This window comes from Onychomys torridus, chromosome 3 (genome assembly GCF_903995425.1).
Source record: "Onychomys torridus chromosome 3, mOncTor1.1, whole genome shotgun sequence".
Lineage (NCBI taxonomy): Eukaryota > Metazoa > Chordata > Mammalia > Rodentia > Cricetidae > Onychomys > Onychomys torridus.
The window spans coordinates 51,335,447-51,360,138 of record NC_050445.1 but is presented as its reverse complement, the minus strand read 5'-3'; the positions used below and the strand labels follow the sequence as shown (position 1 = coordinate 51,360,138).

The following is a 24,692-nucleotide window of genomic DNA, read 5'->3' as shown; positions in this document are numbered from 1 at the left end:
CTACAGAATGAGTTACAGGAAAGGCTCCAAAGCTACACAGAGAAACCCTGTCTCAATAAACCGGAAAAAAAAAAAAAGAAAAGAAAAGAAAAAGAAAAAAACAAAGAAGTAAAGAAGTCTTTTCTTTTATAACCAGGGGGTAAAGGGGTTGTGGGTGGGTGGGTAGGTAGAATAGAGACTCTTCAAAAAGCTATAAAAACAAGTCCAAGTTTTAAATTTTGTTACTCTATGGAAACTCTCTACTGATGTTCTCCCAAATTTTGGTTCTATACCTCAGTTCACTTTCAAGATACATCTGAGCTTCAAAATCATACATTCTAAATAAAGGAAGTCTTAAGTATTATAAAAAGAGATAGAAGAGGAAAATTGAAAGCATTCCACAATGAACAGGACCCCGATACTCCTCTTACCACCTCAGTAGATATCCTTGTCCTGCATCCCTTCATAGCTTCTTGGAGAAACTACTCTGTAACAAGACACAGAAGATAGCCCTCAGCTTTCACATGAGTCCTGTTCATTGGTCTACAGAGCAAGATCCAGGACAGGGACCAAAACTATATGGAGAAACCCTGTCTCAGGAAAAAAGATGTCATTGGATGCCCTAGAACTGCAGTTACACAGGGCTGTGAGCTACCATAAGAGCACTGGGAAGCAAATCCAGGCCTTCTAGAAGAATACCAAGTGCTCTTAACTGCTAAACCATCTCTCCAGACTCCTGCATATATTTTTTTGAGACAGGATTTCACTGTGTTGCCCAGATTAACCATAAGTCTAAGACAATATATGTTAGAAGTGAGATGATCTAATGCTTGCTACTTACATAATTGAAGGAAAGAGTATTTTAAATTTATGAGTGACTGACTGTAAAAGCAGATTTTATAAGATATTGTATCAAAATGGTTATAGTTATTATCAGCCCTGAATGGGTTTGTGTGACAACACACTCAGATAAATGAGTAAAGTTCTGATTTTTTACAGATGCTATTGATTTTTTTCATCTTTTTTGTCATTGTCACTCTCCTGAAAGCAAGTACGGCAAGAGTATAATAATCAAATTGGCTCCTTTTCCCCTCTCCATTTTTGGCTAAAATAATAAATTCCAAAAGTGATTTTTTTTTACTATTTGATAAATAATCAACGAGAAGAATTCTAAAAGACAGCAAGAATCATGGCCAACTAATGTCTTGAAACATAGCAGCTCCGTCTCAGCCGTGGCTAGCTCTTTGGCTGGCGATGCGCCTGCAGCCTGGGACTGGATGTTCCCCCATGGCTCTGGCACTCCTCCAGGGAGCTGTCAGTATCTGGGTTCCCACAGTGCTGAGCAGGAGGCAGGTGCAGAAAGGTTCAAGGTTTGTGTTCCCCATTAGAGTTGAGGGCATGCAGTTTGTCTGACACGAGAGTGGTGGGGTGGAATTTCTCCTCTGCTGTGAGGGAAGGAAGGGCTGTGCACTGACATAAGTTCCAGAACCTGCTGTAGGTCTTCACATTCCTCAGCCTGCCTCTGAGATGAGAGAAGGGTGTCCAGGATCTTTGTGGAGACACAGAGGACTGCGAGATTTCCATTTCTTGAAGCTTCTGGATTTATTATTTTTTTTGTAATGAAAAGCCAAATACAACTCTTAAAATTGTTTCTGTTTTACATTTAAAATTAATATTCTTATTAAGTAAAAATGAAATGCAATAGTTTGCACACACACTTTGTTTTTCAAGAATAACTCAGAATGAGTTAGTGCTAGTGGTGAAAGAATGTAGTTATATAAATGGTTCAAAGTTATCTGAGGGAGGGCATTTTTATGACTATATCTAATGGCTCTAGAGAAGATCTTATTTTCAACACTAATCTACAAGTGGGGTAAGGATAGGATGTGGGGGTAGGGATAAGCTGGGGGGAGACTTGGGGTACCATATTTTACAGGCCTCGGATGAGTATGTGGTTAGTGAAGATGACACTGATGCTGACTAGTTACTTTAAGCTCAGGAAGCTAATGTTTTACCTTGTCCATTTCAGTGGAACTTCCTTCTGAGATGTTAGACATTGCAGCATACTGCCTTCTCTACTGTATCCCAGTCTGACAAAGAGCTGGTGGAATTAGAAAGGTTCCTTGATCAGGGCATTCATTTCTTTTTCTTTGCTTTGAAAAACATTAGAAATTTGTGTTAAGATTTCTATAGACAGAGATGTATGCCCATCTATGCATTTTTCTGTGTTTATACACTACTATGGAGTGTATATAATACCTTTCATTCACTTCTTGGAGTACAAATAAGGTCATAGGTCTCACTGAATTTTGAATATTGACGTTATAAGAGATCCAGAAATCCCTTTTTAAGAATGTCCTCCACTCCAGCTGCCCAGGATCAGGACTTCCTCGTTCCAGTGGCGTAATCTCATTTGCACACAGCAGGGAAGATGAGTGGAGTGTGACCAGTCTAGGCTATTTCTGCTGTCGGGGGCTTCTGTTGCTGCCACGCGTCTGATGAAAACAGTTCTTGGACTTGCTAGGAAGAACTTCAGTGGGAGAGGGAAGGAGATGAGAGGATAATGGAGAGGGGTAAAAATAACAAACATGCATTCTATAAATATATGAAATTGCCAAGGAAGAGAGGCTCTCTCAGTTTCTGCTTCCACTACACCTTATTGGAAAAGACTCTCACACAGGTCTCAGTTGGTTCTCTCATTCCCATTATTAGTCTTAGCTGGTATTCTCTTATCCATGGACTCCTAAAGTCCTTTCCAGAGCCTTCCTAGAACCTCAAGATGTTTGGGTAAAGCCAAGCTTCCACCTTTAGCTACACAGCCAAAAGTGGCTCATTTCTCACCATGCAGAAGACACTAGCTTGAAACCTTCCCTCTAATGGTGGAATGGCTTCTCCTTTGGGATGTCTGATACCTCTTTCTGAGCACTCCAAGAAAAGTCATCTGAAAACTCAAGTGAATACCAATGACAATGAACCTCAGAAGAAATAGAGGAGGCAATCTTCATCAAGTCATAGGAAAGACCTTATTCAGTTTTTGCTTCTTTCCTGTTTCCATCCTGCTGTTCCATCCCTATTTCTATCCAGGAACTGGGTCCACTCAATGAAGTCCAAAGAAAAAGAATCGAAACATTCTCTTGGTGATAAATCCTTGTTTTCACCCACACAGAGAAGCAAGAGCACAAATGGTAAAAGGCAGGTCCTCCTAGTTAGTCAAGGCTGTTGCTTCTGTTCTAGCTGTATGCGGGACAGTCACTAGGTATTCACTTAGGGGGCACACCATTGACTTTATTCAAATTTACCTGCTCCCTTTTGAATTTATGTAGTGTTCACTTTTTGTACCTTAATTTCTTCATTTGAAAGTGTGTTTTTGTTACTGGAACATACTAATTTTACAGTCTTTCCTAAGACATATAATGATACCTATAAAGCAAAAGATGTATACAACCTACAAGTACTTTCTTGCAAAGATAGTACCAAGCTAAATTTAGTTTTAATTCACTAATAATTAAATCTGTATTTGAAGGTAAAACTTTACAGTGGTCAAATTTGTTTAGATGAAAAATGATGTAAATTCATCAATTTGATTTTATTCATTAGCCTGATTATGCTTCCAGAAACATGTAAACATTCAGATGTCTTTAAATACAAGTTTTGTGTGTATAAATGAGAACCCTAAATACCTGCCATCCTTTGTCAGGGTTGCTGCTTGATAGCCGTACAAGCAAAAGGGCAATCCCAGTTGCTGTTAGCTCCCACAATGCAAAGAGGGCCTAGTTACTGAGCAGGAGTGGCTTGTCCTTTTGACCATTTGGATTAATCACCATAGCTGCACCAATCACAGTGAACATGAAGATCAGTAAATAACCATCGTAGAGCTCTGAAACAACATGGTCTTTTATATTGTCTGTGAGCATAACTAAACTACAAAAGAGATCTTTAAACCTGTGAATTTTCCATTTTAGCCTCCTAGGCCAAAAATTATTTAGTGGGTAACTGTCTTTACTTTCTGTCCTTCATACCCCCTTTAAATAATAAATTAGTACAAAATGAACATAAAGTGAATTTTAAAAAATTTAGTTGAAGTTGTTGAATATGATGACAGTGAATGATAACTCTGTAAATCTCTGAGTACAGCTCTTCCATGAATGAGTTGGGGGGTTCTTTCCAGTTAAACATATATTATCTTCTAGATGTTAGACAGAGAACCATATATTGTACTGAACTTTGATCAACCAAGACTTTAAGAATTATAATCAGTACCCAAGTGCAATAATATTTCCATCAATCTATGTTCATAATCTATATTTCTAATTTACTATGTTACCTGCTTGATTGTAAATCATCCACTTAGAGGGGAAGTTAGATATAAGTCACTTATCTGCTGTTGTGTTTACTGTGCTTCACTGACTAATTAAATGAAATATGTAGATTCCACAGACCTTATGGGGAAAGTCTTATCATTTTCCCCCTTGGGGTTCAAACTTATCAAACTATTTTTTCAGTTGTGTAGGTAACATCTGGCTTCCAGCATGAGGTCATCAATACAATTTAACTTGCTGTTAAGAATTCTCTTGTAGTATGAAAGCTTCAGTGGAAAATATGAGGTGAATGAATATAAAGAAGGGAACATTTCAGGATCCACAACTTTAGGAAATCCCAAAATATTTATTAGTTTCTATCTTGGTGACAAAGCTGTGTTCTGAATATTGTTTGTAATTGTTCCAGCTCATTAGTAGCATTAATGATATTCCTGTTTTACATAGCTGGAGGATCTTTTAGACATTTCTGTATAAGGAACTACCTTTAAAATTCAGAAATCATGCCAGGGTGCCAAATTCCATCTGGTCTCAGTTGTTACAAATGTCCTACTGTTGAGCTGAAAAATCAGAGGAACCAGGAAGCAGAATTAGAAAAAGTCTTGAGCGTGAAGAGGTCAAAAGTGTGGCTATAAAATGCAGCTTTGCATATAAATCAAAATTATCTTACCCTTGTAAGAGTATTTGATTTACTCATTTTCCTGCCAGTTTTATCCAGCCAAGTAACATCAAAATGAGTAGGAACCAAAGTCCTGAGACCTCTGATAGGCTCAGCTTTCTGTAGTATTTCATTTTGCAAGTTAACCTGAGTTTCTGATGCCTAACTACTATACATAAAGGTAATTTCAAACATTTCTTGAATGCTTATAAAGTTCTACATCCTTTATGTCTGTACATCATATTTAATGTATTTCATCCTGTAGTTCTCAACTAAGGGCCAATTTTCAGCCCTTTCCACCAGATATCTGGTCCTCTTTTGAGATGATGTTTGTTACAACTTGGGAACTGTGAACTGGTTTTAGTAACACCTTTGGGTAGAGGCTAGAAATGCTACTATACATCCTGGTATGATACACAGAGCAGCCTCATGTCAAATTATAACTCAACCATGTGTATAATGGCACAGAGCTAGAAACGCTTCTCTCCTAACCCATTAAATAAATATCTAGTTTCAGGGAGTGATTAATCATTTTCAGGAAAGAAAATTTTCTTAAGGGTAAACTTATCTAAAGTCACACAGTTAAGTAATTGGTGGTACCAGTATTGAGAACTTAGCGTTTGTTTCTTTTATGCACTCTGGTACAATTTCCAGAGAAAAATTGATGACTACAAGTGAAGTCTGAGGTTGCTGCAGATACTACCCCACTCTGTGTATCAACCATACCATCAGGCTCCTTTTCCCCAAAAACTTAACAGCAGCTATTCCTGCTTGAGTATCTTCAGATTTCCCCTTTAGGATGTCATCTTATCTATTAAGTCAGGAACTATGAGAGAGAATGATTGCTTGGTTGTCCTTGCTGCATTACTCATAAGGAATAAGTTAAAATGAAACAGGTTACGTGGAAGCAGAGTTCTATGTGTATATCAAGTGTGTGTGTGTGTGTGTGTGTGTGTGTGTGTGTGTGTGTGTGTGTGTATGTGTGTGTGTTTGTAAACAGATTTGTTGGACCAAATGTAATGTTGGAAGCATTAAAGATGACTACCTGGGCTATGTACCAGGGTATCCCCTTCTAGTCTTAAAACAGCTTTGTAAGCCTGTGATATGTATTTGCATCATGAATGATCCTTCTGACAAGCTGTGGAGGAGCTGTGACTGCCCCTACCTTCTGCCTTTGATAAGTTTTTAAGCATAGCCATACTGTACATGTGAAGCTGGTGAGGTCTTCCTTCTCTCTTTTGGGGGCTTATTTTGCTGTGGAAGGATATTTTCATCCTTCTACTTCTCTAGATTTCAGTGCATCCACAGTTGCTACACAGTTAGGACAGAATTCCCTCAGGAAAGATTTGGATATACTCAAATTATGTTGAACATGATGGATCAAAGTGAGGTGTAGTATGAGTATACTCTTAGGACCTCTAATAGGAAGAACTTCAGCCATTCTCTGGCTGGTGGAGAAGCATATGACAGGAAGCTTATAATGCTAAGGTCGTTTGTAGAAAACACCTGGCACACTGGTGAGCATATAGTAGGTGCCAAGTAGATATGGATTCCTTTTCTCCTTTCTTTCTTTTCATCCTCTTTCCTACTTTTCCTTTCTCTCTTCTTGCAGTTCTCTCTTCTTAGTATACCTTTAGAAGTATGATACAAGAGTGCCTGTTACTCATCTGTACTGAAGATCAGCTCTTCCTAAAATGTCAGTCAATCCTGCAGACCATTGTGTCTCAGCCCACCACTGAGTCCCAGGGCTCAGGAAAGACTGCTTAGCTTCAAATCCCATTTTCCTCTTTCTTTATTACTGACTGATCACTCTGTGAATAGGGTCCAGGATTTTGTATATGCTAAATAATGCTCTGCCACCGAGTTGCACCCCTAGCCACCTCTGTTATTATCAGCCATGCAACTTAATTTGGAAATTAATAATCTTTGTTCCTCAGGTTGTTCCTCTGCAGCACAAGATATTAGTTACCTGTTAATGAACGTGTCCTAAGGATTAAATGAGGTGAATCACTGTATGTTTGTAATTGTATTCAGGATATATAGTAAATGTCTAATGAATATAAGCTATTGTAATAATGTTATAGGATGATATGAGCTGGTATTTGATTATCTTGAAGAGAAAAATCACTATAGCTTACTATAACCTCTTCTGTTCATCTGTTGATTTCCCTTGAGATTCTCATTCACAACCTTATTTATATCTGAACATTTTTCTAATGCATTTTCACACTTGTATCAGGTATGTACCTAGAAACAAATTCTGTATACCATATATCAATTACTTCACTTGGACATGTCTACTTTGTTGAAATCTCCCCAAACAAGTTTGGGATGTGATGTTTTATTATAAAAATCCAGGGTGTTTCTGTGCTCATGTGTATATACACTTAGAATGGATTATAATATTTACATATCATTTATCAAAGATGCATAACTCTAGTGGCTTCTTGGTCTGTAGGTTTTTGCTTTTCCCGTCTTATTGTTGAGCAGTGTAGAAGTTTTAACTTCATGAAACTAATCTGGGGAGAAAGCAAGCTGTGATGACAGAATGTGAATACATGATGGAGAGTTGATTAGAATAATGCTGCACTGATGGGGCTGAATGATTGGGACCACATCTGACTTTGAGTCCACTAATACAGACACTTGTTCACTTGGATGCTTCATCTCCTGAAGTTGTAGAGCTTGTCAGCTTTGATGATCTTGAGTCACATGATGGTGAGAACAAAGAGGAACTGGTAAGAGATTAATTTCAGAATCTGTGCATCACATTTGATGGGTCACACTAGTCCTTAGACATGCAGGAGGGGGAAGGGCAGGATGTCCTGTGGCATAGCTGGGGAAAGTCAATAGTGAGTACCGAGTTTCAGTGTTGTCATAATGGAGAGAGAAACGCAAATACAGTACTTCAGAACTCTGAGCTAGAAAATACTACTGTTTGTCTGTAAGAACTTTGTCATTTTTGCTATTCTTCTTTAAATCAAATTTAGGATACTAAAAATTAAATGTCTTTACAACTGTTTTAAGATGTTGGGAAGTAGAGCTGTAAAGCCTCTTGGTCATGATTCATTAATTTAAATGTATTTTCTTGTCTTAGCAGTATTACGAAATACATAGTTTATTTGTGTTGTTAGTTGGATGTCCACAAGTCAAAAATCAGATAATCCACAAGTAAACACCCCTGTGTTTAGAAGGTGAGGCAAGAATCAGGCCAGAACATTTTAATTTTTGATTGTTTTTTTAAATCTCAAACTCTGACCTTGGAACACTCAGCCCTAAAAGGGATATCTCCATCAAATCCCTCCCTCAGGGCTCAGAGAACCCTGTAGAAGAGAAGGCAGAAAGAGTGTAAGAGCCAGAGGGGGTGGAGGACACCATGAAAATAAGGCCCAGAAATCAACATGAGCAAAGCTAATGTGAACTCATAGAGGCTGAGGCAGCTTGCACAGGGCCTGCCTGGTCTGTACCCGCTCCTCTGAATGTATATTATGGCTTTAGATTAGAGCTTTTATGGGATTCCTGAGTGTGGGAACAAGTGGGCCTCTGTTTCTTGTGCCTTCCTTCTCTTAGGCTGTTTTCTGTTTGTTTTGTCCAATTCCAATGTATTAGTTTTTGTTTCATTATATATTAATTATATTATTATTCCTTAGTAGCCTGTTTTCTAATGAGAGACAGAAAGGGAGTGGATCCAGATAGAAGGGGATGTGGAGAAGAACTGGGAGGAGTAGAGGGAGAGAAAACAGCAATCAGGATATATTGTCTCAGGGGGAAAAATCTCTGTGTAGACCTGGCTTCCTGGAGCTTGCTTTGTAGACCAGGCTGGCCTCGAACTCAGAGATCTGTGCCATCACTGCTTGGCTAAAAAGGAAAATATATTTTCAATAAAAGGAAAAATATAATTCAAAACAAGAGTTATATTTTAGTTGTTTTGGCATAACAGGATTCAGCAATTTAAGGGTTGGTCCTTTAAAACCCAGCAGGTTTTTGTGTTGGACACAAAATTCTCACACCAAAAGCTTGGAAGGAAGGCACATAACCTGGAAAACTCTCAAGGCTCTCAGGGAGCTAAAGACACAGGCAGGCATTTCTCTCAGTGAGCTCTTGGTGAATAGGATACCTTTGCTTCAGGGAGCCTGGGTTTCTGTCAGTATCTTAGTCGAGATATTTTGCTTAGAAAGACTAGGAAATCTAAAGGAAGGTCATTTAGCAGACAGTCCACTTGTGACTCTCTAGCACACACACATAAAAGCCTTCTGAAACACAAACCACAGCACACACTGAACACATCCTGAGTGGGAAATGGGGACAGCAGTAGCCCCCTTTGTCCTCAAGGACTTCGGCTGTAATTATGGCATATCAGGACATTGTGATCTGTGTGTATGACACACATATACCTCATAGGGGGAAGCAGTAGCTCCCCTTTCCTTGGTAGGGGTTTTGCAGTAATTATGACACATCAGGGAATTGTGACATATGTATATGACACACATGTACCTCATAGGTGTCTGTGCTGCTACAGCTACCCTAGAGCCTTCAGTCAACAGAGCTTAGGTCCTGTCCAGCTCTTGAAGGGCTTGCTGAGGTGGATGCCTCAGAGTACCGTGGAACTTTACAGCTTTCTGAGTCTGTGCTTTGATACAAAGGAGCCACATTTTCATCTTTTTTCAAAATGGATCTTGAAAAGTTAACTGTAACTCAGCCAGAAGCTAAGAAGACAAGAGGAAGGAGAGAAAGAGGAGAAAGAGATGAGGACAGAGGAGGACAGTGGAGTGAAGAGGGAGAAAGAGAAGGAAAGGGAGGAAGAGAAGAAAAGGGAGAAAGAGATGAAGGAGTAGAAACAGATGAAGGAGAAATAGATGAAGAAGAAAGAGATGAAGAAGGAGAAAGAGATCAAGGAAGAGAAAGAATTGAAGGAGGACAAGGACAAAGAGAAAGAGAGAGCGAAAGCGATGAAGGAGAAAGTGGAGAAGGAGGAGAGAGAGAAAGAGGAGGAGAAAGAAAAGGCAGAGGAGAGGAAGAAAAAGAAAGAGTTGAAGGAGGAAAAGAAGAAGAGGGAGAAAGAGAAGGAAGAGCAGAAGAAAGGCTCGCGGAAGACAAGGGGGTCAGTGTGTTGTCTTTGGTCCCACCTATAAAGACTAGCAAGTCCCACAGATTGGCCGGGGGTTTCCTGGGCCTGATGTCTGAGCTGCCACAGCTGCAACTGCCTGAAGGTAGGGGCGCGGGGGGCGCTGGAGGGCGCGGGGAGTGAGAGCCGGGAAAAGGAGGCGCGGGCGGCATGCGCAAGGCGCGCAGGAGGAAGGAGCGCGCGGGGCGGGCGCGGGGCGTGGAGAGCAGCGACTGTGGGGCTGGGCTAGCCCGCGCTGCCTTTTAACCTGGGCTGTGGAGGCGGGGGAAGAAGGCAGAGGGAAGGGGAGGTGTGTGGGACCCAGTTGGTTGGGGGGAATTGGAAGCAAATGACATCACCGCAGGTCCGAGAAAAAAGGAAGAGCCAAAAGGATCGATTGTGTCCTGGATATACAGAGGTCGAGTCCAACCTTCACTTGTTGGGACACAGACCTCAGTGCACCACGGAGACATCATGCAGAAGTCGCCTTTGGAGAAAGCCAGCTTTATCTCCAAACTCTTTTTCAGGTGAGAGGGTGCCCAGCGGATCTTTGCAGGTGTGCCCATGCCAAAGAAGGGAATGAATATGGGCAGGCTTTGGGAAAACAGGAAGAGATTTTTGTTGTTTTCGTTTTGTTTTTAAAGGTGTGTTGTCATTCATTGTTTTAAAGAAAATGTGGGTTTTGTGGAATAAAATGAAGCTGATTAGATAGAAAAAATCTATTTGCAACTGAGAATCAGACTTGAAACACCTAAATATATTGCAGATCAATAGATTTCTTGAGGCTTTTTTTTTCCTGAAAAAGTTGTAAATAATAAATTTGCTTAATAAAAAATTCTTAAGATTGGTTCATTGTTTTCTCCCCAGGGAGCTTCTCTGCAGGTGTCATCCCTTTGTGTAGTAGGTGCTCAGAAAACATTTGTTGACTGAATTACTAAAGTCGAGGAAGTATATTGTACTTTTTGCTGTTGTAATATTAAGTGTAGCATGCTCATCACAGTTACATTATTCTTTTTAAGAATGTGCACAAGTCAGTTAAAATATTTATCTTTAAGAAACAGAAATAGGGGTTGATTTGCGAAAGGCCCTGGGTTCAATCCTCAGCTCAAAAAAAAAAAAAAAAAAAAAAGCAGAAATATTAGAAGCAATGCATTTAAAAAAGCATTTACCATGGGAATGTGAAGCTGGGGTTCTAGCTACTGAAATTATATCCATTGACACTCAGGACATTGTTCTCTTATCTGACATTGCACAGTATGAGCCAAAAACCTCAATCTAGTAGGGTTTTAAAATTAGAGTTGAAGTTGGAAGACTTCAGCAAGAATAATTAGGCACTTTGCTTTTGAGTGCTCCTCGGTGCTTCCTCTACCCTGTTCCCTAGTGTGAGTGAATGAAAAGGACAGCTCTCTTAGGGGACCTCACCTGACTCTCAGCTCCGCAGTGAATCAGCAAGGGGGTATCACAAGTGTCACATACATTCCAAATGTGCCCCGTGGTGTGGGCAGGAGGCAAGGCTCAGCTTTCAGTCTTCCTGATGTTCTTCCCTGTGCTGCAGGTTAGAGCTCAGGGCTGAGTACTAGAGCCTCTGCAGGAGGGAGAGCTCCTCCCAGTGGATGGGAGAGAGGTCTTTTGCCCTTTGGAGTTACCTTTTGTGTTCCCAGTGCCTTGATGTATTTGCCTTCCATTCACAGCATCAGAGTGTTGTCCTAAGTTGTACACTTTTATGAGAGCATTTTGAGGAACCTAAGTGTCAATGTGGCTGAAAAGTCAAGTTTTCAGGAGAACGAGTGTCTCGGGTACTTTCCCCACTTAGTAGTAAGAAAGAAACCTAGATTGTTCATTTATCAGTGTTTCAACAATCTCCCCATTTTATAAAGCACCTAATTTATTTTAGTGTGCTTTAAAGATGTTCTTAGGATGATTTGGAATGGAAAAATATTATAATGGCTGTGAAATTTGTTAAGAGCATGCTTATTTTTGTTCTCCAAATGATTTCATAATCAGTTGCTTTAAGAATAGGTGTATTTTTAAGAGTTAAGTTCCTACTATTTATAGGAACTGACATTCAGCTAAAGTACCAGTCAGTGATTAGAAACTTCCTTCTGGACTGTACTTTAAAAGGTGGAACCTTTTGTCCACTGGACTAGGCAGTGCCGCCTAGTGTCAAGGACAGTGGCTCTGCGTTCCTTTTGCCCAGACTTAGGCTTGCTTAGGAGGCAAGTCCCGTGTGACTTGACTTTGAAAACTCGAAGGCTGTCAAGGAAATGCTAGCTGCTATGGTTATTTTCTGTGTTCTTTACAGTACTAGGCTCCTCATTTGTGTAAGACAATGAGTTCGATTCTGTTGGATATAATTTTGTGACTGTCAACCTGTATATGTGTTGTGTATGTGCGTCATATATTTGAGAAGTTAATGTAGGGGATAGTCTCTCATCTAATATGGATTTACTAGCTATTTAGGAGAAAGCCATATACTCGGATCTCCTTAAATGCCTTGGAGTTTGACTTTCTGAGTACTGTCCCATCAGTTTTAGGGTCATAAGAGACTAAAAAAAAGCTGAATTACATCTATCTACTATTATGGTCTGGGTTCTGAATTATAAGTATCATTTTAATTATCTAGGTTATGTCACTGTAAAACCAAAAAAAGTTTAATTAAAATTGTAAGTACTTTTTTTTTTTTTTTCTTTTGTTTTTTGGTTTTTCGAGACAGGGCTTCTCTGTGTAGCTTTGGAGCCTTTCCTGGAACTCACTCTGCAGCCCAGGCTGGCCTTGAACTCACAGCAATCCGCCTGCCTCTGTCTCCTGAGTGCTGGGATTAAAGGCGTGGGCCACCACTGCCCAGCAGTACTTTTGATTTTTGCAAGAGTTTGCGCAAGTAAAAATTTGGAAGACATTGGAACTTTCCTAACACAGAAGACAATTTTAACCATGAAAATATTGAGTATTTTGTGACTTTCATGGAAAACACATAACATTAACTTGAAGATGTTATGATAACATTTATGGAATAAATTATTTTTAAAGAAGTGGTGATATATTTGCATAGAATTTATGATGCATATATTAATGGGATTGATTTATAAAAAACCTTTGATTTGGAGAAATGTTTAAAGTTTACATTTTCATATAACTGTAATAAAAAGATCATGCTTAATGTGTACCTGTTAGTGTGTATATGCATGTGTATGATGTATATGTGTGTGTTTTGTGTGTGTAGGCCAGAGGACAGTATATGGTGTCTTCCTCAAAAAGCCCCTCATCTCCTCTGAGACAGGTCTCTCATTGACCTGAATTTCACCAGTTACGTTAGACATGCTTGCCAGGGAACCTGAGGGTCCTCCTGCCTCTGCCTTTACAGCACTGGGATTATAAGCATGTGCCACCTTGCCTACCTTTTTATGTGGGTGCTTGGGATTGAACTCAGGTGGTGGCTATCCCTCCAGGTTTCCATGCTGTTGTTTGGCTTTTTCTCCATTAGGAGTTAGAGGAAGCTACATCTAGAGTGGGGACCGTCTGTTTCGATAATTTACAAATGTTGGCTCTGTAGCAGCCCTTTGAGACTCTCTTCTGTTTCTTCTCCCTTTGCTGATCATGTTTTGATATTACACAGCTCAGAGTTTTCAACCTGGGTTGTATGTTAGTTTCATGTCAGTTCTGCTTGACTTAATGCACAGTTCTAAGAGCACCTCCTGTACATGATGTGATGAAAATTGTCATTATAGTATGTATTATAATAAACATCTTGATATAGTTAAATTTAATTTTAGTTGATGTCAGTTATTAAAATTTCTTCCAGTTTTACAGCACACACTACACAGTACACTTTTAATATTCAATCCCGTGCTACCCAGAGCAGAGGAAACTATTATTTTAAAAATAACTTCATCAACATGTTGTTTGATGTAACAATGAATACCCCTCAGTGCATACTTAATGCTGATACACAGGGGAAATCAAGGCGCTTGGTTTTCTTTAGGGAAGTTGGGCTTACTGTGATAATATTCAATTCATAAGTGTTGAAACTTGTTTAAGAGGTCCACAAATGAATACCACCATAAAGTATATTATTACCGCTAATGTCCTTTCACAAGAACCTATCATTTCAGTGTGATAGCACTATAGATAAGTATAGGATTGGTAAACCATAAGGGAAGGGTGTTAACCATTTAGCATGCAGTTAGACATCATTTGTTGAAACTTTTAAACACTGGTGAGTCAGCAGCAATTTTGGCCATTTTGATCTTCTGTTCCCTGATGCATCTTGTGTGGAGCGTTTCCTCAGAGCCAAGTCCCTGCAAAGCAATCAGTTTAAGAGGGGTAAACTATGAAAAAGGTCTAACTGTTTGGAGACACTGATGGAGTGATTTCATATCATCACAAAGGGAAACATTATTTTAGTGGCTTCCCTTCAGCACTTAACAATGGAATGGATGCAGCATGTAGATTGTTTTTGTTTTGTTTTGTTTTTCAGAGTCAAATCAGCATTACAAAGTGGCCTTTTCATAGACTTGATTATCAGAGAATTTGAGCTTTTAACAAGAATCCTGTAAAAGTTTATTTTTCTAATAGGTGGCTTACATTCCTTCAGAGCTTTTAAAGATGAGGGTTTTACAACTGTGTCCATGTGCTGAGGCTTGTCAAACTTTCTGTGTAGCTTATTAATAGCTATCTATTGGCATTAATGGCTATTTGACATTGTAAAGTAACTTTTGTGTTGTAGTATTCAGACTATTTCAGGACTCCTGGATCACAGGATTTTAATAACTACTCTCTTGTTGAAATTGGCTCTGTTGTGGTCACCTCTAGAGATCCATGTATATATATTATTGTACATTGATGATGTTCAGCATTCCTGACATGGTGATAGTCATTCTGATAAAATGGTCAGGGGAAACAACTCTTGACCCATTTTCAATATAGTAAGTATTCCTTGGGATTGTCCTTGTGATGCTTATGGCTGACCCTTGAGAAGATGACTTGATGACTCCTTGATCTAGGATGAGGAGACGGTTTGGAGATTTTTGCAGTCTTTGGCATTGTTAGGATTCTCAGCCAGGAAGACATTCTCTTGACATTGTCAGATAACTTGCCACAAAGAGCCACATCTCATGTTTCCTTGTAGGTCATGATTCAGAGCAATTTTTGAGGGATGATTTAATTCATTTATTCACCACTGCTGTATTCTGTGCTAGGCATTAAGGTGGTAGAGGTGTTGCCTTAAGAACAAATAAATATCTTAACACTGAGCATCTTAAGGGCTAGTAGAAGCCTTCAGCAGAGACCCCTAAGCCAGACTCATGCTTGGCCAGACTAGTTTGCTGGAGATGTATTCTTGTAGTCACACCCAGAGGAAGTCATTCTGCTAGTATTATCCAGACAAAGAAAATGGGAATGAGTTCAGAGAAAGATGAAACACACAACAGACTGTAGATAGGAATGAAGATCTTCAGGTCTTGAGTTTGTCCTGAGAACATGTGAAAGAGATGTAGGAGGTAGGTTGGAAACTATCAAGGGGCTAGATCACCAGGGACTTGGAAAAGTCCTTAGTGCTTTATCATACTGCCAGCGAGAAGTGACAGGTACAGGTTTTATGCAGGTAGGGATGCGACCATGTCAAGCTTGTTGCAGTTTTGTCCAAGAAATGATGAGTTTTAAGAGTGACAAAAGGAATAGAAAAAGGAATGGATTTGAAAGATGTTCAGGAAGTAAAATAGACACGTTTCTTAACTAGAGGTAGAAGGTGAGAGAGAAAAGAGGTAGATTGGTAGACTGGGAGGATAGCATGGAGGGTGATGGGTCTTATGACATGAAATGATTCATCTGGAGAAGAAGACTGGTGTGAGGATGGAAGCTTAGTCAAGCCCTGCATGTCTGTCAACTGAAAAAGCAACTGGCAATGTGGCATTGGACAGTCATTTGAACACATTCTTTGACTTAACAATACTTTCTTTTCAATAAGTAATAATTAGGCAGAACTAATATTTTATTTGGCAATACTAGGGACAGAACTCCAGACCCATGTGCTGTACTACTAAGCTTCATCCCCAACCCTGAACAAATACTTATTAACAAAGAAACCACTTAGTTCAAAGGCAGATTTATCATCTAAAACCCACATTTGCTTTGCTACTCCATTTCACATAATGTCTAGTAGTCACTGTTTCCTGTACATAAAAAAATCGAAGTGTAGTAGCACACATGCTCACTCATATATACACACATAAGTATATGTATAAATGCACTGTGAAAAAGAGTGCAGAAAACCAGCAAATTTCCTGTGTGTTAATTAGATTAAAAACCTATCATGGATCAGAGTCAGTAGTAGAATAAGACATTAGCTATTTCCATAATTTAATTCAGTACATCAAATACATAACTACAATGAGACCTAAAATTTTATTCACTATATTTAGAGTTTATAGAATTGTTGAAATTAAGGCTCAGAGGTAGCAATCCTAAGGCAGAGCAAAGGATTTTTGCAATAAAATTTGTTTAGCCAGATAATTACTATAAGATGAGCTCCTTAAGGTGAGGATAATAACCTTGAAATACAAATGTGGCTCTTAATTATTCATTAATTAGTTACTCATGCAAGCATGGGTTTGCATATTTGTTTAGCATTACTATTGAGCCCCATACTTGCCAGGTGTCTAGTAGTTAACAGTTTTAGAACCTATATAGAGATTCTGTTTATTCTGTTTAGATTTTATCCTAGTATATTTAATCATACAACATTTTTTCTTTGAAATAAAAAGGCCATTCCATTCACTTTTAGATTTTATGATTATATTACTTGGTTCAGTTAGAGTAGACATTAATTTTTGATTCACAAAATCATTCATTGATTATGTAAAGGACTTGATATGTAATAAAATATTCCAAAGCTACCAATATAATTTTTTGACAACAAAAATTATTTGGTGTTTTGAAAAATTTAAAAAATGTAAGTTTCGCACATATCTTAAACAGGTCTTAATAATAAAAACAAACCCTGTGCCAGTTATTAGGGTGAATGCTGGAAGATCAGAGAAGCAGAACTAGCCACAGCTACCTCACCTCACCAGTTCCTCAGCTGATCCTGTTTCTTCAGACTGGATGCCTCTGAGTCCTCATCCTAATGGATCTTAGCTGACTGCTGCTAGAAGCCTAAAAGCTTAACCAGCTCCAGTTCCTGGTCCTCACACCTTATATACCTTTCTGCTTCCTGCCATCACTTCACCATGCCTTGCTGTTCCCACTGTGGCCTTGAACTCATAGAGATCCAGACGGATCTCTGCCTTTGGAATGCTAAGATTAAAGGTGTGTGTGCCACAATTTTCTGGCCTCTATATCTAGCGGCTGTTTTGTTCTCTGACCCCAGATAAGTTTATTAGGATGCACAATCTATTGAGGAACACAATACTACCACAGCACACATTGTTCACATAAAGTTATTTCCTTTAGAAACATATAGTGTGTTTAATCCTTGACTCTGGATATGAATTCCCTGAAGTGTGAAATTTGGAGATCCAAAAGTTTTGCTGCCACAAAAGGGGGCAGAAAGAGTCTCTCTTGGTTTCATTCTCCTTTCGTCCCCATTTGGGCCACTGCTTCTTCAGAGTGACATCAGACACAAGGCCAGTGGACCTAGGACTTGTTAGTAAAGTGACACATTGTCAGGCATGCCACATCTAATGGAGACTTTCTTAGCATCATTCATGTGCTGAGATGGAACCCAGCTTGCAACAGGACGAGGAAACTTGAGCTGATTTTTCTGCTCTTAAATTAGAACATCCTGCTTCATAACAGCCATTTCTATAGCTTTTCTCTATCTGATATATACCACATATCTATATAGTTTCTCTGTGGAATACAATACACATAACATGGAAAAATGTATTGAATATAAAGATCCCTAGATCCCACACATACCTGTTAATCAAATTTACAAGGAACAACTACTTCTATGATCTATTTTAACAAATGCTCAGGCAATTCATTTGCTGAATAACATCTAAAATAATCAATTTTAACCCAGGCTTGGATAAACCCAACAAGTCTTTGTTGGTCTAACAAACCCCTACTAACTACTCTTCAGTAAATTAACAACAGAGATACAGAAATAAGTCAAATTGCCACCAGTAGTTGAATTGTTCTCTTGTGTAGTTCCTGAATTCTGTAGTTTTGCCTGTCTCTCAGGCCTTATTATATATATTCAAGAGATTACATACATAATCTCAATGAATTTTTGACCAGTTTTAGATAATTCTACATATAAGACACATATGGTTTTAGAGGGCTACACTTTAACAGTCACCAAGCTAACTACTGTGAATTCAGAATGTATCCTTAGATTGTTATTAGTCCAGACATATAATTTTAATTAATATATTGCACATCTAGAATGGAATCAATAAATTATATTATTCCATTTGGCTTATTTATAGATTTTTAATTTTTTCTTGTCTCTGATACGATTTTTTAATGCACTTGGTTATATATAACACTAAACAATGCATCAGTTAGCATCTTCTTGGAAAAGCCAAGAAAGCATGCCTGCTGCTTTAACAAAAAAGTAATTATTTTTATGTGTATGGGAGATTGTATGTTTGTGCACCATGTGCATACTGTACCAGTAGAAGCCAGAAGACAGAGGTGGATCACCTGGGACTGGAGGTAGAGACGGTTGTGAGACATGGTGAGGACGCTGGGAACTGAAAAGAGGTTCTCCAGAAGAGGGGCCAGCCATCTCACCAGCTACTGCTTATTCACCTCATTTCTTGGTGTAGGTCTTTATAACATCCCCAGGAGACAGGGTGGAACATTCTCAAAATAGTGATATACTTACATTTTACTCTAAATGTTTAGTTGAAAAAACAGAAGATGCAGCAGGCCAAAAAGCATGGCAGTAGCCGAACACTGTGACATAGTAACAGCTCAGTTACAAAAATGTGATGCCAACTGTGCTCCTTGTTTTGATTGTACTAGCCAGGTAGTAACTAGTGCCCCCTCCACCCCCCCCCCCCCCCCCCGCCCCAAACCCACCTTCCTAGTTTATTTTCCCTCAAGAACACCAAGCAAGGCCTTTGGTTGAGTTTTCACATCCTAACCCTACTTTACTTTCTAAGCCATTTTTCAGGTTCAGTCATTTGAATATGACTCACCATAGCTTTCTTGGCTATCAATTCCACCATTACTACCGACTACTAGTCCCTCATCATTCATGTTGCCTATTTTTCTATTGGTCTTCTTTCTTACATATTTCTTAAGGTTGTGGAAAGGGGTAGAGACAACTGATAACTAGTTCTTCAATTTGATACTTGGTCACTTTATATATGCAAACCTTGGATTTTCTTCATATATCAATATCCACAGTTCTTTATAAAGGTGCAATTATCAGTGAATATAGTTTTCAAATTAAGTCTCTTAAGAAATTTCTGTTTAACACATGTATATATGACAATGAAAGAATCACTTTTCCATAAATACAAAGATATAAACTCCCAAATAGAGGAGAAAATAGTTATTAATATTTTAAGCGCTATTTTCTTGATTCCATTTTTGTGTATTTTGTACAATGTTCGATTTCTGAAATTGAAGTGCCTCTTATAATTAATTTTTTTCAAACTTTTTTTGCCATCAGATCCAGCAATAAATTATAACACGGAAACTTTTTGTTTTTTTGCATTGGTTTCTCCTTACAAGGTTGACTTTTGAATTTTAATTGGTGGCTTGGTATTTCTTGAGAAAGAGTACTTTGTAATCCAGTTTTGAAAGAAACAGGTAATATTTACTTGGATGCTTGTCTGGCATACCAGGTCAGGTAATTGCAGAATAAGTTCCCCAAGGTTAGCACTCTGCCATACCTTGAAATTATACACTTGCCCCAGAAGTGAAGGTGTTCTGAAGGCAGATTTTCACTGTAAACCTATTCATAGATATGAAAGGCCAAGAGTGATTCAGAATATTTTTTCACTTGAGTATGAAAATGGCTTAAGCTAAAACTTTAATTATGGTACTAAAAGTGATGATTTCTAAAAACTGTCATGTACTGTTTGTTTGTTTTTGAGAATGCAAGTGTTAGAATGATGGTGAGCCTTCTAATCATTGTCATCTTCAAGTGCATAAACCACTTTAAAACTGTGATAATGCTCTCTGTGGCTTGTGACTTATCACTTCCTTGGAATCCTGTAGTTCTCTGTCTCACTGCCATGACACCTTGTGGCCGCAGGTATGATGCAGACAAGCGAGGCTGTTAACTGAGCTTGGCTCACCCGTGCTATGGGACATACTCACTTATACAATGCAGAGATAACAAGAATGAATGGTCAAAAGTTTCAGTATGTGGAAAGAGATGTCTAGTGACGTTTTCCTGTATAAGGGACTAATATTAGCAGATAACACATTTGAATAATGAAAAAATAATGAAATCACTTTAAAAGATTGACATTTCAAATCAAAATTTGGTGCATTTCAAATCAAAGTTTCGTGAGAGGTCTCTGTGGAGTGGCCACCTAATTTTTCTTACATTGATTGTGCCTGGTAATTTTTTCAGTCCCATTTTTCACTTATCTGTATTCTTAATAACAGTCTCATTCTACTTCATGTCTAGCCTCTCTGTCAGTTCTTAGGTAGCAATATGCAGTGGAAGAAACGTGTACTTTGGAATCAGGCTTAGCTGGAATCCTCAGTCTGTGACTTATTAACAGTGTGATCTTAGGCAATTTACTTAATATTTCTGATACTCAATTATTCTCATTGGTACAGTGAGGCATTTTTATTTCCACCTGGCTCAAGAATATAATAATATCCAATGCTCTTTGGCTGCTTACTCTGTAAATTAAGAGTTCTCCTGAGAATCAGAACTAATAGTAAATATATTTAATATATAGGATTAATTATAAAGAATTAGCTCCCATGACTAAGAAAAATGGCAAGTTCAAAATGAAGAGTTGGTTTTCAGAGTGGAGACATGCGAGAGTCAATGTTCAGTTTTGAGTTCAACAGCAGCCTTCTAGAATTCAGTCTCATTTGGGGAAGCTGGTCTTTTTTTTTTTTTTTTTTTTTTTTTTTAATGTTTTGAGGCAAGGTTTCTTTGTGTAATAGCTCCAACTGTCCTGGAACTCACTCTGTAGACCAGGCTGTTCTTGAACTCACAGAGATCTTCCTGCTTCTGCCTCCTGAGTTTTGTGATTAAAGGCGTGTGCCACCACCACCCAGATAAGGGTGGTCTTTTTGTCAAACTCTTGTCTTCAATAGATTAAGTGAATTCTGTTTACAGTAGGGAGGCTAATCTGCTGTAACCTAAATGCTCTGGTTTAATGTCATCTAACCTCCCATCACCTTATCAATTGTCATAGCCATCGCTCCAGTGAAGACTTTGTGTACAAAGTGATAAGAGGTAATGCAAGATATAGAATGGGTCTTTAGTAAATAAATGATAACATTCTTACCAGCTATAGCAGTGTTGTTGCACTTAACACTTTTCAATTTCTGTCCAGTGTGTAAGAAAGTAGCTTTCCTTCCTACATATAACACTCCTCTCCTATAAGGTAGATGCGGTACTTCATTGAATTATGATCCTGTTTCCACAAATGCCTTTGCCCAGTCTATACCCTTTGTTTGCCATTGACTTTCATCCTCAGTTGTGTGTGTGTGTTGCTGGGATTGAACTCAGGGCTGCATGCAACATGCTAAGCAAATGCTCTGAGATACTGAGCTATCCTTCCAACCCACATTTAAAATTTTAAGCTTATCTTAAATAACATTGGATTTCCTTTTTGCTTGGAGAATGTGTGTTTGCAGAGGCTGCCATCACAAAGTACTGTAAACTGAATGGATTATTAATAACCAAAGATTATTGCTTCAGTTCTGAAAGCTGGAAGTCTGAGATCAGGGTGTTAGCTGACTCAGATTCTTTGGAGGACTGAGGGAGAATCTGTTCCCTGCTTCCCCCTAGCTTTGTCAGCATGCTGGTGTCCATCTTTAGCATTTTAATATTTGTAGAGGCATCGCCCTGATCTCAGCCATCTTTGCAGATGTCTCCCTATGTGTCAGACCAGTGTCCAAAATCCATTCCTTTGTAAGAGAAACCATGTTGGCTAGCACTTACTAAATGTCTTTCCTCCAAAGGTTTTGGGGCTCAGAGGTTAGGATGCAGATATTTGAAGGGAAACATGTATATCCATAAACAATATGGAGACAGTGCAGAGGACATCTATAAGGCAGGATATGGAAACTATCAAGGAGAGTTGTTTATGAAATTTTAGTACATCTGTACTAAAAATATAATGAAGACCAAATATTAGGAAGAAATTTTGATAATGAAAAATGTTTCATAAAGTTTTATTAAACATAATTAAATAAACTTGGTGGAAAGTTTAATATTGTGGGCCATTAAGTGATTAAAAAAGACTTGCTATTAAGGAATTATCTCTGAACAAATACAAATGCCTCATGTTTGCATAGCATTTCTACAGACTTGAATGTTTTGAGTGTTTTATTCTTCCATGCCTTGACCAGGAGAAATGTGCAAGTAATACCTACTTGTAATCATTGTCCTCAGGATGCTACAAAATATTACATTTGTGGAATTAATTATTAACAGATCAATTCATCAAGTTTCTAATTTGATGTAGTGAACAGGACAATGGGGATAGGAAGATAAGTTATACACCATATTGTCCTTATGAGCAAAATAAATTAGCAAAGTATAATACAGTGTGTTAACATCAATTCAACAATTTAAAAGATTGACTGAGAAGCATGTGCTACATTCAGTGCTCAGTTCAGGAAATGCAGCAGTTTAAACATAGCTCTGTAAGATGTTTCCCCTTGTGGCATACAGTTTGGGACACAGGATTGATAAAGAAAGGATTAGGCAGTTGTATAGAGGCTCAGATGAGATATACAGTAGGATGGTGTACACAGGAATGAAATTAACTGGACTGGAGAGAGGCTCACTGGGAATAATATTTAAGAAATGATATCAATGTATGTAAAATATCTTAGAAATAGAATTCAGGCTTTGTTTGAGGGAAGCTTTTTTTTTTTTTTTTTTAAAATGTGACCCAGCTGAACCCAAGATTAACTTGTCTAGTGATGGTGATAGGAGAATCTTTTTAAAAATTAAGAGCCACCTTATTATCAGTGTTTTCATCCAGTTGAACTCCTGCAGAGTTCAAAAGCCAGAGAATCTGGCTCTATGTTTCCTTTAAAGTTCATTTTCTTAAAGCCTAAATGGAAGCAAGAGATCATGACATTTTGAGGTTTTTGTTTTTGTTTTTGTTTTTTTTAAACCAAGCAAACTCTAAATACTTATAAAAACAATTTTCACTGACCTACCATAGTTTGTGTTAGGAACTGTCCTTTTAACTATCTGATTGTCAAGGTGGCTAATTTGAACTCTTAAATTGCTTATTAGGAACAATTAATGAATTCATCACCTTTTTTTTTAGTTTTTTAATGTGTTGTATTCTTGAAAAATTTGGCAGTTTAATTTTTGGTAGACCTTAGCTGGCTTGTATTAATATGTTTAAAGAAAGTTAAAAATATTAAGTGAAGACTTAAAGTAAGGCCTTGGAGTAGTTTTATTTCATGGCAAATCCTGAACCGACCTCGTGGTTGACTCCATTCTCCACCTCATCTCTTCCCCAGGAATGCATGGTGGGGGAGGGTAAATGCCAGCCTCTAATGTTCCTCCTCTGAAGCTCTGGGGAGCTGCATTGTTTGTTCTTGGTGATACCAAGGCTTTTGGACAATGCAAGTAGAAATACTTTGCCTCTCAAACTCAGGAACAGGATATGAACCTTAAATTCCAAGTAATAAAATGTGCCTAGCTACATCCTCTCATCATTTAAAAAAAAAAAAGAAAAGAAAAAAAGGGCATAAAGATGATAAAAATCTTCAATTTGTTGGAATTTGCAATTTTTTTGTATTTTTAAAAGAAGGTAAAGTAATCATAATAGAAAATAAAAAGGATTAAAATGTCATTAATAACCAGATTCCATGTTTGGTTGGGGATGGGAAAACATCCAGAGATGAAAAGCTTGAATCAAATGCCACACCGCTCCTACAGTCGCCCTGAGGATGCAGCAAGGGTGAACCTGGTTCAACAGTGTCGTAGAGCAGAGAACACAAACTCAGAAAGGATGTTAAGACAGTGAGGAATTCAAGAGCTAACCCATCCGACTAGACACAAAGAAATTATGAAGACCGTGTTTATCACAAACTGAAGTTTAAACTCCACCAACCTTGTCTTCCTGGGGCAACATTGGTTCCTTTTAAAGAATTTAACATGCATACCGACATGTAGTGTGCTTTGATTAAACTCCTCTCCTCTCCTTTACCCTCTCACGCATTTTGTATTCTTCCACTGTTTTTCACCCCAGCCCCAACTTCATGTGTTCTGATTTATTTTAAGTTTACTACCCACAGAGTCCATTCAGTGCTATCTTGCATGTGTTTGTGTCTATATGTGCGTGGGAGACCATCTACTAGAACCTGAGTAGCGTCTCAGGGATGGCATCCCTGAGTGCTACTCTCCAGTGGATTATCAGTAACTCCTCAGATAGAGGTGAGACTTCATGAGGCCCTTTTCTGTCCAAGCTGGGATTTTGGCTGGCTTCCTCCTGTACTGTCTTCATCATAAAAC

General features: G+C 38.4%; 1 protein-coding gene across 1 annotated transcript in view; it reads left to right on the top strand.

Annotated features, from left to right (window-relative positions):
• Positions 1-10,228: 10,228 nt before the first annotated feature.
• The window catches only part of Cftr (CF transmembrane conductance regulator), a 158,804-nt gene continuing 144,340 nt past the window's right edge, over positions 10,229-24,692 (top strand). The window contains exons 1-2 of the mRNA XM_036181863.1: positions 10,229-10,292; positions 10,404-10,584. Coding sequence (XP_036037756.1) covers positions 10,229-10,292; positions 10,404-10,584 — 245 coding nt within the window. The remainder of the gene's footprint in view (positions 10,293-10,403; positions 10,585-24,692) is intronic.